General features: G+C 35.3%; 1 protein-coding gene across 1 annotated transcript in view; it reads left to right on the top strand.

Annotated features, from left to right (window-relative positions):
• The window catches only part of LOC141462196 (gamma-aminobutyric acid receptor subunit alpha-6), a 61,973-nt gene that overhangs the window by 14,904 nt on the left and 29,115 nt on the right, over window positions 1–17,954 (top strand). The window contains exons 2-9 of the mRNA XM_074143855.1: window positions 2,833–2,984; window positions 4,985–5,247; window positions 5,371–5,438; window positions 7,679–7,899; window positions 8,667–8,749; window positions 9,956–10,090; window positions 10,900–11,052; window positions 13,122–13,282. Coding sequence (XP_073999956.1) covers window positions 2,935–2,984; window positions 4,985–5,247; window positions 5,371–5,438; window positions 7,679–7,899; window positions 8,667–8,749; window positions 9,956–10,090; window positions 10,900–11,052; window positions 13,122–13,282 — 1,134 coding nt within the window. The 5' untranslated portion in view covers window positions 2,833–2,934. The remainder of the gene's footprint in view (window positions 1–2,832; window positions 2,985–4,984; window positions 5,248–5,370; window positions 5,439–7,678; window positions 7,900–8,666; window positions 8,750–9,955; window positions 10,091–10,899; window positions 11,053–13,121; window positions 13,283–17,954) is intronic.

Raw genomic sequence — 17,954 nt, 5'->3', positions numbered from 1 at the left:
GAAACGATCGCTATACTTCCCCTTAACAAGTGTAAGATTAGATCGCCGCTTTAATGTTACGTACGGAAGCCCTAACTCTATCATCCTACCAAATTTTATCAAAATCTGGCCAAGATTTACAGAGTAATTAGTAATAATAATTTTGAAGGGGGCCTTACATAAAGGGGGCTAACTCCTCTCCCATTCGATGTACAGCGACGAGACCCCCAAAAGGCACATCTACATAAAATTCCGAATCGAATGACACCTCATTCATGAAAATCGGTTCGCGCGTTTAGGCGCTACGCAGTTTACAAAAAAGGTAACAACAACAACAACAACAACAACAACAACAACAACAACAAGAACAAGAACAACAACAATTTTTGAAAATGCCGTTTTTGCTCATTTTCGGCAACTTTTTTCTCGAAACCTATTAGATATGAGTTGTTGCAAAAAAATTACAGTTATAAAGGAGGATTTGCCCTACATTATAAAGAAAATTTGGGAATTTTATCTTTTATAGAAAAAGAGAAAAAAATTGTCAAAGTTGGGTGTTTTTCAACGTTACGCTTTTTCCTGCAGTTTTTGATGATCAACCCTTATACAACTGTCCTACCGGACAGTTTTAATACAACGAAAAGATACGCCAACTACAAGTACTTATCAATAGTTATGATGATGTAGTTAAATATGCAACTATAAAAATTTATATTACCCAGAAGGAGGCAATAAATTTGTCGAAACGTCGGTATAAAAAAAGAAATTTTTCTTAAAAAATTTTTGACACTCCTCCATATTTCCAAGGATAACCTATTAACAACGGTATATAACAAAACCCATACTACAAGATCATTTTCCAAAGATTCCATTTTTTGGCAACGGTTTACTCCAAATCTAATTGATTGCTAAATTTTTATTTATTATTATTTAGCCTATTATTTCATTTCCCTTCAATTTGCAGTTATTTTAATTTCTAATGCAACAAATAATTATTTTTTTTATAGTATCTGATTTTCACTTTTTTATTGTTTGTATCTGTTAATTTAACTCTTTGTATGGAAAATCTTCCAAAACTAGTAGAAAATTAAAACAGTAATTAACAGTTATAAATTACAATATAACAATTGTCGGTAAATCCGTCTAAGAAATTAGTTATTGGTAGAGCGCCACTTATAATGAGACTGCAATCAACAAACCTGCTGTGACGGTGCGAACCAACAAATCAGCTTTAACTAAATGTTAAGGTTGAGTACACAAGAAAGAACTTTAAATCTAACGAAAATTTATCAATTGATATTGTATCAGTTGTACAGTTACCCCGTTTGATTCCAGAACAAGTGCAATCATGTACTGACAGATGAATTTGAAAATACTAGAAATACGAGTATTAATGCCAAGTAAGTAGCATCTTCTTAAACCTAGGAGGATGTGTGCCCCATATTCTACAACTCAGACGCAGCTGATACAGCTGAAAGCCTATTACAACGGTTCTGCTGACCCTGCAGCATGTGTTCGATTCAGCAATATACCGATGTTTTCTTCTCGGAATAAATATGAATAAATCGTTTTGCTCCCAGAGATCCAAACAATGGCAGAGAAAGTCATAGAGACATCTGAATTAATTCCTAGCCGCCATCATAAGCAATTCACCTGTCCTAAGAGCCTTCCGCATCAAACTTGCTAGTTTCTTAGTCTTGTCGGCTCTGTTAGTAGTGTAGAGCTAACATTACTAACCATTAGGTGGCTGGCATTGCTAACCGTGAGAACTTCCCAGTTGGCCATCTTACTATTGCACAACTTTCCCTTTTTTTAAAGTAATTTTAATCACTTTATTACTATTTTTTGTTTTTAAAATATTGAATATAACAATAAAACTGTTCGGTTGGACAGTTATATAAGGGTTGATTGACAAAACTCTGCTGGAAAATGCGTCAAATTGAAAAACACCCAAATTTCACAATTTTTTCCTGTATTCTTACAAAATGATAAAACGACCAAATAAAGAGCACATCCTCGTTTATAAGGTAAAGTGGGTTTATATAATATAATTTTGTTGCATTAGAACTCCATCTGGTTAGCTTCACTTTGAATTCCGATGGCGCACTTCGTTATTTAATCACATTAAATCATCAAATCTTACTTTTATTTATACTTACACTGATTCCAGTATATGATTGTTCTTAGATTATGTTCGATATATACCAGTCGCATCGCTTTTTCAGTTCTCTCACAATTTCAAAACCATTATTTCCAGTTCCAAGTCTACGTTGCTACTTCCTTCTTCTTTAAGGCTGATCTTGAAATTTTTGTATCATTTTAGTTAGCTTCAACAAATAAATACATTCTGTTATTTATTTTCTTTAAAACCATTCTCTACAGAATAAGATAAACGGGATGTCCGGGATGATAGGAGGGTATTTTGGGTAGATTACAACTAGTATTGGATTACTACAGGACAAAATTTCTTTCTTTCAAATGTAAACAAATCAAGAGAATCGTTGAAAGAAAATGCTTCATTCTTTATTAGAGTAAGAGAGGGAGGTTTGTGTATTGCAGCCATATTGCTTTTCAATTATTTTGACCAATAACGTGGCATGCACTAAAAATACCTTTGCTTCTGTAAATTAGTTTAATGAAGTAAGAAAAACGAGGAATGTAGTTGGAAATGTATATTGATATACATAGTTGCAGAATCCACATTCATTATCTGGGGTTGACTTTGTCTTTTGGTCTTCAATATGATATCTCTGCAGAATGCATAACTCCAGAGGTTATACTTCACTGCTGGGAACTCCTCAGATAATACTCAGATTTCATTTTTATTTACTAAGATTTTCTCTTCTGTTTTAGTTCTACATACTAAAGTTTAACAAAAAAATTAAACTTTTTTTAACACGTTTTGTTGAGTGCCGTGAACTTTTCCCACAAGACGACTATATCTGTCTACCCTACATGGACTTAAGTACACTTGAGGCTTGGCTGCTGATTTGGCACTTGTTCAGGTACTTTGTCAAATTCTTGCTTACTAACTGCACTTACTTTGCACTCTATCGAACTTCACTCTATTTACATTTGTAATCCAGTGCCTTTCTATCAGATAATAAGTTAATTAGGATTTTAAGAATATCTACATTAATTACTCATATTTTGGCCAAAATTATTTCAATACTAAATACACAAGTTCAAATTCCCTTAGTTTTTTATATCGGAATAAAAAAGCTCTGATCTTGTAATTTATTTCGGTGAAAATTTTTTTAATTCGTTTTTTTTTTTTTTCTTGAGAAAATCAAAATTATATCTGTTTCTGCAAAATCCTTCATATGTGGAAGGCAAACGGAAGCCATCCTTACTTTGTTATATTGAAGTTCCTCTCGGTAAGCCATGAGATATTGCTCACCGTGATTTGACACCGTTGGATGTGGTCATTGAGGGTGAAGCTATAAAGTTATATTGGAGGATGTGTGGCAAAGGCGAGGGAATTAAGGTTTTAGAGATGAGCCCACAGAGATTAAGAAAACAATTCCTAAATAGACTGTGTTCTTTTATCTAGAACAGACTTGCTTCATTAAGCAGACTTGAGAGATTCAAGTATTGGAGCCTGAAACCGGTACCGAGCCTTAAAACTTGATCAGTTTCACGGACGCTTCAAAGTAGCACCTTAGCCGCTGTTTCGAATAGTTAAGGATGTGAAGATCAGCCTACCGCTGGGGCGTTTCATCAGTTTTTCAGGTAGAGGTTATGGCCATCCAAGAGTTGCTCGCTGGAGAAACTAGAAAATAACGGATATTTGGAGTAAGAATTTTTTCAGACATCCAGGATTTGAAGACCCTGGATAAATCAGAATGTTCATCAAAGCTAGCAAAACAATGTAGGAGAAAACCCAAAGAATTAGGTCTAAAGAAAGAAGTAAGTCTTTTCTGGGTTCGGGAACACCAAGGGATTTAGAATAGAGATAATAATAAGAGTTTATAAACCTGCCCCTGCCGGATTTGAGAAAGTATTGTAACGGGACTGGTAGTTTCAAGATATGTTAAACCAAAGTAAGGACTGAATGTGAGAGTTATTATTTTGGGAGCCAACTCGGGATCTAGGTCCTTAAAACACCCATTTGTACTCTTTGCAAATGGAAACAATAAAAAATTCTACTGTTTTCTTAAGAAGCAAAGTTTCGCACAGTACCGGTCTATTTGTGTTTGATTAATAGATTAACGTGCTTCTATGTGGGCATTGATGCTGAAATGTAGGCGGGAAGTAAATCTGTACTAGAAACGTAACTAACTCTGTTTACTGGGAGACTAAGAAAAGTTAAACTTCATAATACAATTATTCCTAAAACCAAAGATAAACTGGAGACCTCCAAAGAAACCCAAATCAGCCAAAGTTTTCTTTCTGATAAGTTGTTTTTTAAGGGTTCTTGTACAAGTATTGTCCTCTCACTCACTCTTGAAAACCCAATCTTGAAACCCATCTTGCACGAATTGTGTTCATTAGAAGATTAAGACTACGATATAAGCACTACGTTTTAAAGGAGTAAAGTAATTGCGACTTTGTCAGGAGGGCTTTACGTCAAACCACGAAATTTGGTATCGTAGACGAAGGCGACTAGCAAGTATACTTTACTATAATTCTCATAAAACCATTGCATTACCACAATACTTCTTTGCTCGCTTCTAAACTCTCGGCTATCGTGGAGCCTGTTTAATTTTTTAGTGAATGCATTATTTTTTTAGTGAGATTACAGAATACATTTCCTCTACAAAGGATTCTGGACAGGAGAAAACAAAAAGACTTTAGAATATTTACTATGGTTAAAAAAATATTGCAGAAAAAATTTTAGATGATTGTAATTTTTTATAAAATCCAGTGGAATTGAAAGGAAATATTAGAAAAGGGCTTAAAAATCTGTGAAATAAATAAGTGTAAAAATGTAGAGTTTATGTAAACATACTTTTTTATGAATTCTATTTTCGTCAAAATGCAAATGTTCTTTTGGTTTGTGTAGGACGGTAACCAAGTGCCGATGCGATCAATCCCATTGGAGTGAAGATACTATATTAGAAGTATCGTCTCTGAGTGGTCCAATTACTATTAAGTCTGCTGAACTTGAAGGATATAATACAGTTACTGACAGCAGTGACCAGGTTAAAGATATTGTTGAAGTAAAGATATCTGGAGGAAATGAGAATGTTTCTAGAAACATAACGATTGTGTTGGAGAATCTTCTAAAGAACTATGAGAGTTCGCAGACACCGACTCATGGAAAGGGTGGGCACTCCTCAATTATAACTGCTTGTAAACAACTTATTATGTATCTAAAGAAATCCACACCCAGCTAAGCCACACAAATGCAATTTTTTGCTGCACACTTACCAAAGGAACATGTTTCAGGAGAGCCTACAGTAATCAAGACCAATATGTTAATTAAAAGTATGGGGCCTGTGTCAGAATTGGATATGGTAAATATCCACTCTAATTCACTTACCTTACATTAGAAACATTTTGTGCTTATTTATTTGATTAAATTATTTTTTGTAACCATTATTATAGGAGCTTGTTAAAATATTTTCTTGTTTTAAAGATCATCATTTTCCCAGTGGTCAAAAACAAAGATTTTCTTTTCATGTAGAGAGTGACTTACTAAGAACTTCAGCAGTCATATCCTCTGACATCCAAGTTATATTTTTAAGTTTGCCATGGAGTTGCTTTACTTGGTCATTTCGCACCACCATTTTATCTCAAGGCTCTGCCACTTTAGTTTACCCGTACAATTGTTTATTGTTTTGCAATCCCGCACTTTAGGATTACCTAAATGTTGAACCGCTTCTCATCACTTCAGAATCTATACAACACCATTTCTTCAAATATTAGGATTACTTCGAGAATAGTAGGGTCTTCATTAATACATTAATGTTGTTTCGTTCACAGATCTCCACCTTATTTTGTCCTCAACTGTTTCTTGCTCAGAGCTAAAACATAGTTTCATATAAGATAATGAAGGATAAAGGGCTAGAGGTATTTCGCTCTGGCGATTTGTCAGCACTCAGCCTTTTCGTATTTCTGTAAATGACGGCCTAACTTAGCTTTACGAGTGGTTCTATTTCTTGCCGCTTTCCATTATAAATTTGATAGTTAGACGCTGCCCAACACTGTATTTAATGAAGACGGATATTTTACTGAACAGTAAAATTGTATTCTTGTACCTCGACTAATTCACAACTTTCATTACTCTTTGCTTCCCTTCTCTTGGCTTTCCATGGCCATGAAGGAAAAAAAGTTATATTTCACCATTGAAAAAACCACCATTATTGGAAGCTTTCCATTCAAATTTATCCTTATGTCCCATTCCTGGTTTGTTATTATGGTTCTTTCTTTCTTTCTCTTGTTTGAGCGAAGACGATCTAATCATTTAAAAATTGAACATAAATACTGAGGTAACAACCATTTAGGTGGGCTTTACGTCCTGCTATCGATCAAGACCAAAGTAATTTTTAGATTCAATAGGTATTCCTGGATTGCTCTTGCTAAAAAGTTTTAACAGTATTAAGTCTCCATTACTTTATAGTATATGTCTATAATATAATTCCAACGTTTATGCTATACAAATTTTATTTATGCAACCTCAGCTATCTTCATCACCATCATACAATGTTTCTTGGACCATTACCATTTACTTTCTTTAAGTCAATAAGGTCGAGAAGCATATTGTATTCACACATTTTCATTTATGAATTTTTGGCCTCATGATGAATGCCATCCATACAGAACGCCCTTCCTGTAAACTCATATTGCTCTCTGCAGCTGCATAGATATTCTCTTTTCTATCTCTTAGGAGCTTTCCAAAAACGTGTCGAACGCTTTCGTGTACAAAAAAATAAATAAATAAAATAAATAAAAATTAGCATTAGGACAACTTAGGCTGGCGAAAATTTTAGTTTGAAGAAGTGCTGTGATAAATACTGATACACCTCCTTGGTACTATAAATATCTTTGTAGGCTGAACCCATCAGTCTTCATGCCAAAGATTTTGTCATTCAAGCAAGGGTTAGTAACAATTAATGGGCAAACGCACAGAAACTAATCAGACTTAGGGAATAGTTACTTCAGTAGACAGCTACTTTAAGCGTGGTGACGCGGGCCCAGCCGCTACAAATGTATTTCATTACATTCACTCTGTCTCAGGAAAACATGACATTTTATTTCTTCAGTAACTTTTGGTTCAATACCCAATATCGACTGCTGTGATTTATATACTGGCCTCCAAATTCACTTTCAAGCAGAAAGCATGAGTTCTTAAATCAGATCCTCTGACGTCAAATACAAACAATTCATATTACTGGAACTGCTGACAACAGGGAACAACTTATCATAACTTCCTGGTCTCATTAAAAAATATTTTTTTTATACTTTGTAGTGGTGGGCTGGAACCCTCAATTTTCACAAGAAACTCAATTTATATTAATCCATTGATATTATTGTCTTGAGTTTCAACTTGATTTCTTTCTTCAAGAACCAAGAACGATATTGTGTTGTAATGGTGGTTACTGAAATCGAACTAATAAATTTTTGAAGAAAGAAAATGTGCCAACGAACAAAACATGTATTGTAAAAACGGCGGCGAGCCATTCAATTAATACTTCGCTTATTTCTGTTTTTTTCGCATATTCCACACAGACAAAAATTGCAGGAAATGTTGCAGGATTATTCAATGGATTGCTACTTCCGCCAATACTGGCGGGACCCACGGCTTAGTTTTCTCGGACCTATTCAAAGTCTAAGTCTGAGCATTAAGATGTTGGAAAGAATCTGGAGGCCAGATACATATTTCTATAACGGCAAACATTCTTATGTACACACAATCACTGTCCCTAATAAACTACTGAGAATCAGTCAAGAAGGCGATATACTTTACTCCATGAGGTAGGTACTTTCTAAAATTTCCACACCTTTTAAAAACTTAACACCCTTTATGCTGCCCTATTCAGGTACAACTGTTAGCATTTATTAAGGTTGCGTAATATTAATTTTTTAATTCTAAAATAGATTTTTGTGCCCAAATTGTGGCATTTTTTTGCGAAGGAGATTGTTGAAAGCACACAAGTAAAAAAAATACTAACGCACTAGTTACTACACACAATTCACGGTAAAATAATAATAATATAATTATTTAATATTATTCAACATGAAATCAGTAAACATTTGTGATCAGTATTAAGTTCGAACAAATCAAGAGTATTACACTTCGCTCTTGGTGACTGATTTCATTAATCCAGAAGAAAGAAAGAATATTTCAGCCAATTTCAGTCATTATTATTTATTTTTGTCAAGCTTTCTACCTAGTGACTAAGTCATATTCAGGGCTTTTGCCAGGGGTCACCAATCTATGGCCCGAGAGGACAGTTTATCAGGCCCGCCGACGGTATTTGAATTTGCTTGATAAAATTTTTGGAACACGAGACGTTGTGATACGATTTTAATTTAAATATTATATTTCAAATATTAGGAGATCTTCACATGTGCGTAGAACAGGAGATCACCGCCAGGACTGGTGCTATATGTTATGTGCTATTTATTGTAATGATTTATTATTTTGCACCATCCCAAACAATGATTGCTTAGTTTGTGGACTTATGAAATGTAGTAAAGTTATGAATTTTGACATTGATTGTTTGATTGTTCTATTTCAGACTGACCATCAAGGCCAAGTGTCCTATGGAACTACACAACTTTCCAATGGATAGGCAGTCATGTCCGCTCATTCTCGGTAGCTGTACGTCTTTTTCTTTCTACTTTTTAATGTGATATTTTTATTTGCTTTTATTCGCTTATGAAAACAAATCCATTAATAGAGCTAAGGGAGCAAGAGGAGGGTATATTGAATATTGCTTGCTCTATTTCCTACAAAGGAAACCATTCCGCAAACTTCACCAGTTGCTGGAGGAAGTATTGACGGAAATGGGAAAGGGCCTGGACACGATCAAATGTCTGCTCCAGGCTGAATAGAACGCAATTTGATTTCCATTCTACCACAGATAGTCACCCCTTCCGCCAGATAACCAACTCCCATCTTATTTCAAATGTTGTATGAAAATTACATCTCTCATCTCATGCGAATGCCTCACTCCTCCCCCACACATCGACAAAATATTCTTTTCGTCTATTTAATAAAAGTTATCTTAAATTTCAATTTTCTTTTCGGCATTTTTTGGAGTGCTTGCAAGATTGTAGCAGTTTGCTGCTCTCATACAGATGACGTGATGACCTATTTTAAATGTACTCGTACACCTACTTCAGAAACAAATGTTCACTCCCAATCAAAAGTTGGGAAAAGAAATTCCATTAATGAGAAACGCCAATTCTCTCCTGTAGATTTTTTGAAGATGTGCTCTTAAAATTGCAAAAAAAGGGAATATTTCCTCGTAACCAGCAACTCACCTCCAGGTTGTCAAAATTCTTCCGGTTTCATTTTCTCTGAAGAAAACCAGATGCTAAATCTATTATGGAAAAAATTGAAATAATTATTTTATGTGATAAATCTTCTGTGTTATGGGGTAGGAATTTGTTTAAAACGGTTTCTTTATTTAATTTCTGTTATCGACCACTATTTAAATTTGAGTGGTTGGCCCGGTTTCCGAAATTCAACTTAGAACTCTAAAAAATTCTTTGAGTATTAAGTCGTTTAGAGATGAACAAGGCTGCTTTGATCTCTTGGCTCCAAGATTATTTATAAAAGCAATTGCTAATCGAAAATTTGAAAGCATTACCACATTTTAGAAATCCAGAGTAAAATATCATACTGGAATGTTTTAATGTTGGGAAAAGATTCACTTTAAAGGAGATGAAATTTTTACTTTTTAGATGTGAATATTCTGCAATTGCTCCGACTCCTTTGCCAGGAATGTGTGTTCTAGAGCAAAAAAAAAAAAAAAAAAAAAAAAAACATAGGCTTATAAAGAAAATCACTAATTTGCTGCAGATGCATATCCTACAAGACAACTGGTGTACCAGTGGCAATCAGGCAAGAGTGTCAGCTTCCAATCTGGCATGGCACTCTCCCAGTTCGACCTGATGGGCTCTCCACAGAGAAATCTCACTCTTAGACGTAGAGAAGGTTTTATTGTAACATTCTATTAATATTTTTGGATTCAAATTTAATTTGTAAATTATTCTGTAAATTAAAACAAAAAACGTGTCACATAAAAATTATTGTTCTTGAAAATCACAAGATACTCCATCGCTCATGCGCAGTGCAACTGTCGGATAGTTAGAAATTAACACTAAGCCTAGCGTACGAAACCTAGTCTGGTTCTGTATTTACCACACGATATTTAATTGTGAAACATATCAAACCTTTATCTTTCAGCAGTAAGCAGACTGGTATGGAAGTCCGAACTCAATGATGAATTAATGGTAGAGACTTAAAAAATTGTAAGATCTCCAGTTCGAATTCGTGTGTAACAGTTACATTTACGAGTATATAAACAAGTAATGTCTACTTTTTAAGGGAGCTTTACACTTCGTCCAAGTACCAAATTAGGTGTCGTGGACGTAGACGACTAGCAAACGTACGTATCACTGTACTTCTTAGCGTTGCGCGCCTCGCCTCTAACTAAATTTATATTTGTTAGTCTGCTAGAAAAATAGACTATTACTTGAATTAATTCCATCTGAAAGTATAAATGCAGTTCTGTTATGAATTTCCTAAAAGAAACTTGGGAAGTAAAATCCCTTAAGCCGTATGAAATTTTGGAAGGGTCCTACTTCACGTGATCTCATTGTTGACTGCAAGAAAATTTCAATGTTACACACCAGACTATGGTAGTAGCCAAATCTAAGTGTTGTAGACTTTCTGAAATAACAATAAATATGCTAAATACAGTTGATTTTTTAATAATTACTAATCCAATCTTTTCCGTTCAGGTGAATTCTCCTTATTGCAAGTGAATTTCAATTTACGACGCCATACAGGATACTTCCTCATACAAGTGTATGTGCCCTGTGTACTGATAGTCGTACTCTCCTGGGTCTCATTTTGGATCCACAGGGAAGCGACCAGCGATCGCGTTGGACTGTGTAATACTTTTTCAATCGTAAATTACTTATTTACTTTTTAACACTCTTCAAATATACTATTCTTCGCCATGCTTTTAATAAGTTAATTCTAATAAAAATCTTCTGGGACTTGAGAAGAACAAAATATTAAAATCATGAATGTTATTTAGAGAAGTAGGGATTTTTTATTGTCATAGGGTTAATTAGTATTTAGCAAACAATGTGTTTTTTGTGATTTCATAAAAAGTTTTGTAAGATAAAGTTGACTAATAATTCAAACAGTACTTATAAAAAATCAAATCATAAGTTGATGAGAAGTACAATCGATTAGAAAGGCATACAGAAAGAAAAATACTATTGGATAAAGAAAAAGCGATGATGGCTAATTATTTTGGTTTGCACCAACACAACCTACTTAACCAATCATTCGTCAACATTCATGGACAGAAGAACGAACATATATAAGTAGACCAATCAAGACAAAATGTTAGCATGTAATATAACACATGACGTTAAGTAATCTAACACATTAAGTGAGAAATGATAAAAATTCAAAAAAAAAAACGTAAAAATTATTTTGACAAAAAGTTATCTCAAATATTTTGTTGAAGTATGTCAAAGAGTCAGTCATCAGGCTGGCAAAACTGTTGAATGCCTAACTGCTTGAAGAAATAGGCGATCTTTTTGCGATTGACCCTGAGTGCCAACGGTAAATTGTCGCTCTCCTGCTCTTCATAGAAGACAAGTTGCAAGAATTCGGTTTAAATTGTCTAGTTGGCTGCATTTAGCTATTCTCATTACTTTCATAAAATTATTACATCTATGTCATAATTAGGATATGCCAGAATTATGTGATTCTCATCTGCAAAATGAAATTTACCTTTTTTCTTGGCCTGGATTTTATATTTCTTTTGCCACAATGTTTCCATTTTTATAATTTTATTTTTTATATTGGATGGTAGTAATGGCTAAGTTAGGGGCGACTAATGAACTTTTTGGCCCCTTTCAGCCACTTCATTTCTTTTCACTTCTGAGAAGCCGAATAGGTTTACTTTTAGAAATTGAATTTTGCAGTTTCACTATTTCTAAAATGAGAAGTGGTGCACCTCTCCTTGGCTGTTTTCGTTTTAATATAGCACTTTTGCTATATAAGAGATAAACACTATATCCCACAGCATTTTTTATTGCTTTTGTGGGCGTTGGTTAATACCAAGTAGTTCAGCCGGGTATTTTCAGTTCCAGAATTAGTGGCTGACGTCATATACCTTTCACGCACTTAAAACCATCAATATAGAGAACACAGGCACTGGAAAACTTATTTTTTCCTTTTCTAAGAAATGTCCGGTACTGAGATGGGTTCAGAAATATCGTGGTTATAGAAGTTTATATGTAAGTAGTTACAAAACTTGGAAAAAAAAAACTTACGAGCCAAAAGAAGATGATAACTACTGAAATTTCCTTGTCATCTAAATATGTGTCATCTCGAATGACCCCACTAGAATATACTCTACAGTTGGAATGTAGGCAATAATCTCTATCTAGTTAAAAAGATCGAAGGGTACATTGTAACTTTGCATCTTAGTAATTTTAACACGATTCTGCCCCGGGATATTTATATGAATGAATATAATTTGTATAATCAGATGCCGAATTAAACAATTATTTTCCAAATGAATTCTGAGGACTTTACTAAGATTATTATCTCTTTTTCCAAACAGATTAATCGCAATGAACCTTTATGATAAGTGATACGGTATCAACAGTTCTGTTTTGTTAGCGGGTAAAGTGGTGATCAAGTTGAAATGAATTTAATTACTAAAATCTACTCGTTAATTCAACGGAAGGTGTTGCATGCAAAACTTTATAACAAAGTGGTGTACAAACCAGCTCACAAATTACTCCTTCGTATAATAAAGGCATCCAATTAGTTTTATTTATTTGGTTCCAGTTACATTAGCAATAAATACAGATATACAGTAGTTTTGAATGTAATGCAGTTGAATCTAAAAATAATGCTAATTGAAATTCTAACACTAAATATTGAAACAGAGTAGATGTTTCAACCATCCCTTGTTTGTTTCGGGTTCCAGGTATAACTACGGTGCTGACCTTATCAACAATAGGTTTGGACAGCAGAACTGACCTGCCCAAGGTGAGATACGCTACTGCATTAGACTGGTTCCTTCTTATGAGTTTCTTCTACTGTATCGCCACATTACTTGAATTTGCTGGAGTACATTATTTCACCAAGGTAAATTCAATTAAATGGGTTTTATTTCATTAAATCTTATAGAAATAATTCTTAATGCATGTTATAAATAAGTAGTTTTGCAGTGTTGTAGCATGTTGGGAGTAGAAAGCTTCCTGGGAGATAGCCTAGCTCTTCCACAGATACTGTTCAGGCTGCAACACCAATAGTCCACAGTGACTCAGTGTTGGGGTTTATCAGTATGCGGAACTGGAATATCCCCTCCCAAAAAAGCCAGGAGTGAGTTCTGCATGTAGTGTTAACAATTAGAAGTCTTTAGCACCGTTTTTCCTTTGCTGGAATTCCAGCTATGTTTCTAATATTATTTCGTAGTAATCTGATTTTTGTTGGAGTCGAAACTCGCCTGAAAATATTGGTATTACTCCAAAATATACGGGTCGCGGAGTACAAACTTGTCCTGAAGGGCCAGTTTAGGGGCGTGCTTGACATGGCAGATGCCTGAGAATCACAAAAATAAGTTTATCTAAGAAAAAGTTTTAACCAGAAGGGATGGGCCTTTATGAATAACCTTAAAGAATTAAATTTAAAGAAAATCGCATCAGGAAGCGACATGTGTAAGAGAAACAAAATGGAATACCAAGTTAGAGCGCTCTGCAATTCACCTTATGTAATCTCAAATGACACACACAAACCCTGAGCACACTCAGTGATCAAATTTATTTTATAGGAGTAGTAGGGAAATGGGGGTTTGCTACGCAAAAGAAAAATTATGAGCCACTCCCTTTGGTCACTCCATTTACCGCCAAGCCAGGTTAGTTTAAGTTATGTTAGGTTTAGGTTTAAGTAGAATTAAAGGTTAAGTTTAGGGTTTAGGTAGGTTTAAGTGGCTTTAGAGTATAATTAGAGAATAATTAGATTAGTATTAGTAGAAAATAATTAGAATTAGATTAGTTAGGTAGAATAGGTACTTAGGGTTAGGATATTAGGATAAAATGGATTGCGCGGAGAAATAGAGAGGACTATGGCTGGAGAAGAAGAGGCGATGTGGAGGAGAATGAAGAGGAGGAGTGAAGAAGAGTGAAGAGGAATGGAGAGGAGTAGATGGTGGAAGGGAGAACGATCACGCGCAGTAGTGCGTGTAGTCAGTGTGGGTTGGCAGCGACTGATTGGTATCACAGTGGCGATACGATATTTAACCTTCTGCTTCCCGTACGGAAATCCGTAAAACGGCCGAGCCGGACTGAGGGAACAGAAGAGACGGAGATTCTGTTAGGAGAGAAGACTACGCCCAACACAGATGCTCAAAACGGGAAGCTACCCGGTATCCATCTTGTTTTCGTCGGTGTGGGGTTTTTTGAAGACGCTATTAATTAAGATGATTATTAGTATTATTATTATGATTTCTATCTTTATTGTGAGTATTATTATTATTTCAAAGTACTAACTGGGCCCTTAATTTATATTTTGTTGAATTAACATATTTTTTTTTTTTATCAAGGTGATGTATTTTTAAGTTACGTAATTTATTTTTATTTGTGTTTTTTTCTTATACCTGGTTTAGGGCAAATTAGATTTTGTTGTAAAGAGTATTTCCTTTTTTTTTGTTATATTTTATGTAAATACATGTTTATATATATAGGCTGGAAGTATAGTTTTATTATATAATATTGCCCAATTACTTTGTGAGGAGGTAACTGGAGTGGCCGGAGAGAGGTAAGTTAGCAGCAGAGAGCAGTGTGGTCTAGTGGGCTAGATAACTAGCTCACGTCACCAGCATTACAGGATCGCAGCTCGCTGAGCGTGGAACTCTCCTGTATCTTTTTACTCAGTTATTTCTTTTATTTATTTATTTATTTCTTTTCTTTTCCCCCTTTCTGCTTTCTTTCTTTTCGGTCTTTTTTTTTTATTTGATTTATTTCTAACCCGGTTCCCTGTCCCAGTCTCTTTACTATCGTCTCCTTCCCGACCCGAACCTCCCCACCTCCACTAAGCTGGCAGGCACTTAGTTACCTCTAAACAAGGTTTTCCCGGAGGAAGGAAAATCTCCATTTTAGGTAGGTAACAGGTTCTGGCGCACCAAAACTGTGCACCTTTTTTGTGCAAGATGGCCGCCATCCCCACTCCGCCCAACCATACCCCACCCATCCTTATTGACTAATCATCGAAATGGGCGAGGGTTTAAGCCACGCCCCCCCCTTCTTATTGACTAATCATCGAATTAAACGAGGGTTTAAGCCACGCCCCTACCCCCTCCTTATTGGTTAATCATCGACACACCTAAAATGTGCAAGATGGCTGCCCTCCCAGGCAATCATCGAATTTGACGACATCACCTTTACCCCCACCACTTCCTAATCGACCAATCAGCGAAATCGACGACACCACCTTTACCCCCACCCTTCTTAATCAGCCAATCAGGAAATTGGACGAGGAATTTAAGCCACGCCCTTTCCCCCACCCTTCTTAATCCAATAATCAGCGAATTCGACGACACCACCTTTATTATCCTTCTTAGTCGACCAATCAGCGAATTCAACGACACCACCTTCACCCCCCTAGCCATTTTCTTTTACATGACACCTACCTTTACCCCACCTCTCAGTCATTGTATTCATTGGCCTCTCAAGCTCCTCCAACAAAATGGCGGCTTTCTTAACAGCTGTAGTAAACAAGATGGCGGATCTCGAACCAGCTGATGACCTCAATATGGCGGGCCTCATACCACCTTCAGACCACAAGATTGCGGACCTCGTACCAGCTGATGACGTCAATATGGCGGACCTTGTACAAGCCGATGACCTCCACCCCTCGCCCATTGATAGTCGGGAGGGTGCATTTTTGTTTTTTTATTTTCTTACCTGAGATTCGATCCTACAACCTTCGTGTTGGAAGACACGTCATCTTCACCATTCGGCTACAGTAGCATACTCTAGTTATGAACGATCTCTTCTTTAACCTCCACCCCCTCACCACCCCAATGGGAAGGTTTTCTCACGTGGGGGTCGATCCTACAACCTTCGTGATGGATATTACGTCATCTTCACCAGTAGGTCACATAGTCTCGCTTACTCTAGTTTTGAATGTTCTCTTATGCCTTGGAATTATTTTTTTTATAATCTAACCCTCTTACCAAGAACTTTTTTTTTTTTAATTTAAATTGCCCCCACTATCACAAAAATATTCAACTTAAATAAAAATGGATAACCTCACTTTAGGTAATAGAAAAATTTATTTACTTACCCTCTTCACCTGGACTGCTTCCTCTGCTGATGCCGCGACCTACACTCACTGAAAATTAAACGCTAACTAACACTTGGGATATCCTACCAGCTAGCTTCTAGCATTATCCCCCACCACAATTACGTCACACTCTAACTAGCCAATAGAATTGCGTCTTTTTTTCCAAATGATTACCTCTCTGGGCATGCCTCTGTAGCAAGCCCCCCCACCCTTCCACTACTTTATTATTTCTGTTAATTCATACATGTGCCAACAGCTGTTTTTTAAATAGGAAAATGATTTACACTGCTAACTTAATCAACTGCGCATGTGTAAACTTCAGTTGTGTGAGACCTTAATACAGAAAGCAATTGCACCCAAATATACATGCGCTTCATTTATTAATATTTTTGAAAAATTAAATAACAGAACTTATTATGACGCAACTTGTAGCAACCTTAACTAATTAGCATATCTCTTATTATTTCTGTGTACTGTGTAGTCCCAATAGGAAAACTCATATTATTTCCGTTTTTATTTAATAGTTAATTTGCCTGTACATGCTCCAACAAGTCTGGACATGTAGTTATATTCCTTTAATAAAACTTTAATTATTTTTTTTTTTGTTATTATGAAGTTAAAAGTAAATTGAACTTTGAACTTAAAACCTTATTACAGTTGCAATATCGATTGTTCCTATCGATTATCACATCGACTATATGGATTGATTAATATCGATTTATTTATTAATTCAAGTAATATATATAATCACAGCTGTTTAAATAAGAAAACTGCTAACTTAATCAACTGCGCATGTGTTAACTTCAGTTGTGTGAGATGTTAATACAGAAGGCAGTTGCAATATCGATTATTCCTATCGATTACCACATCGTTACATGTATTGCTTAATATCGATACAATCTATAAGTAATATCAAATTGTATACTCAAACTCATATGCGCTGCACTTATTAATATTTTGAAAAATTAAAGAAAATAAGAACTTAATTAAGAACTTGCAACCTTAACTAATCACCATATCTCTTATTATTTCACATTACCAACCAAACAAACCAGCATGAACATGTCGTTGCAGCCTGCTCAATAGGATGACTCATAATATTTCTGTTTACCAACCAAACAAACCTGTATGAACATGCCTGCTAAATAAGATGACTCATATTATTTCCGTTTTTATTTAATCGTTAATTTGCCTGTACATGCTCTAAGTCCGAACATAAACTAACCACCTTAACTAATCACCATATCTCTTATTATTTCACATTACCAACCAAACAAACCTGCATGAACATGTCGTTGCAGCCTGCTCAATAGGATGACTCATATTTCTGTTTACCAACCAAACAAACCTGTATGAACATGCCTGCTAAATAGGATGACTCATATTATTTCCGTTTTTATTTAATCGTTAATTTGCCTGTACATGCTCTAAGTCCGAACATAAAGCCATCACACTATCACAATTATCAACTTTG

Source organism: Rhodnius prolixus, unplaced genomic scaffold (assembly GCF_049639745.1).
Source record: "Rhodnius prolixus isolate KJV_2025 unplaced genomic scaffold, Rpr scaffold_18, whole genome shotgun sequence".
Classification (NCBI taxonomy): domain Eukaryota; kingdom Metazoa; phylum Arthropoda; class Insecta; order Hemiptera; family Reduviidae; genus Rhodnius; species Rhodnius prolixus.
Note: the sequence above shows the minus strand (reverse complement) of the source record. Positions and strands in the feature narration are given on the sequence as shown.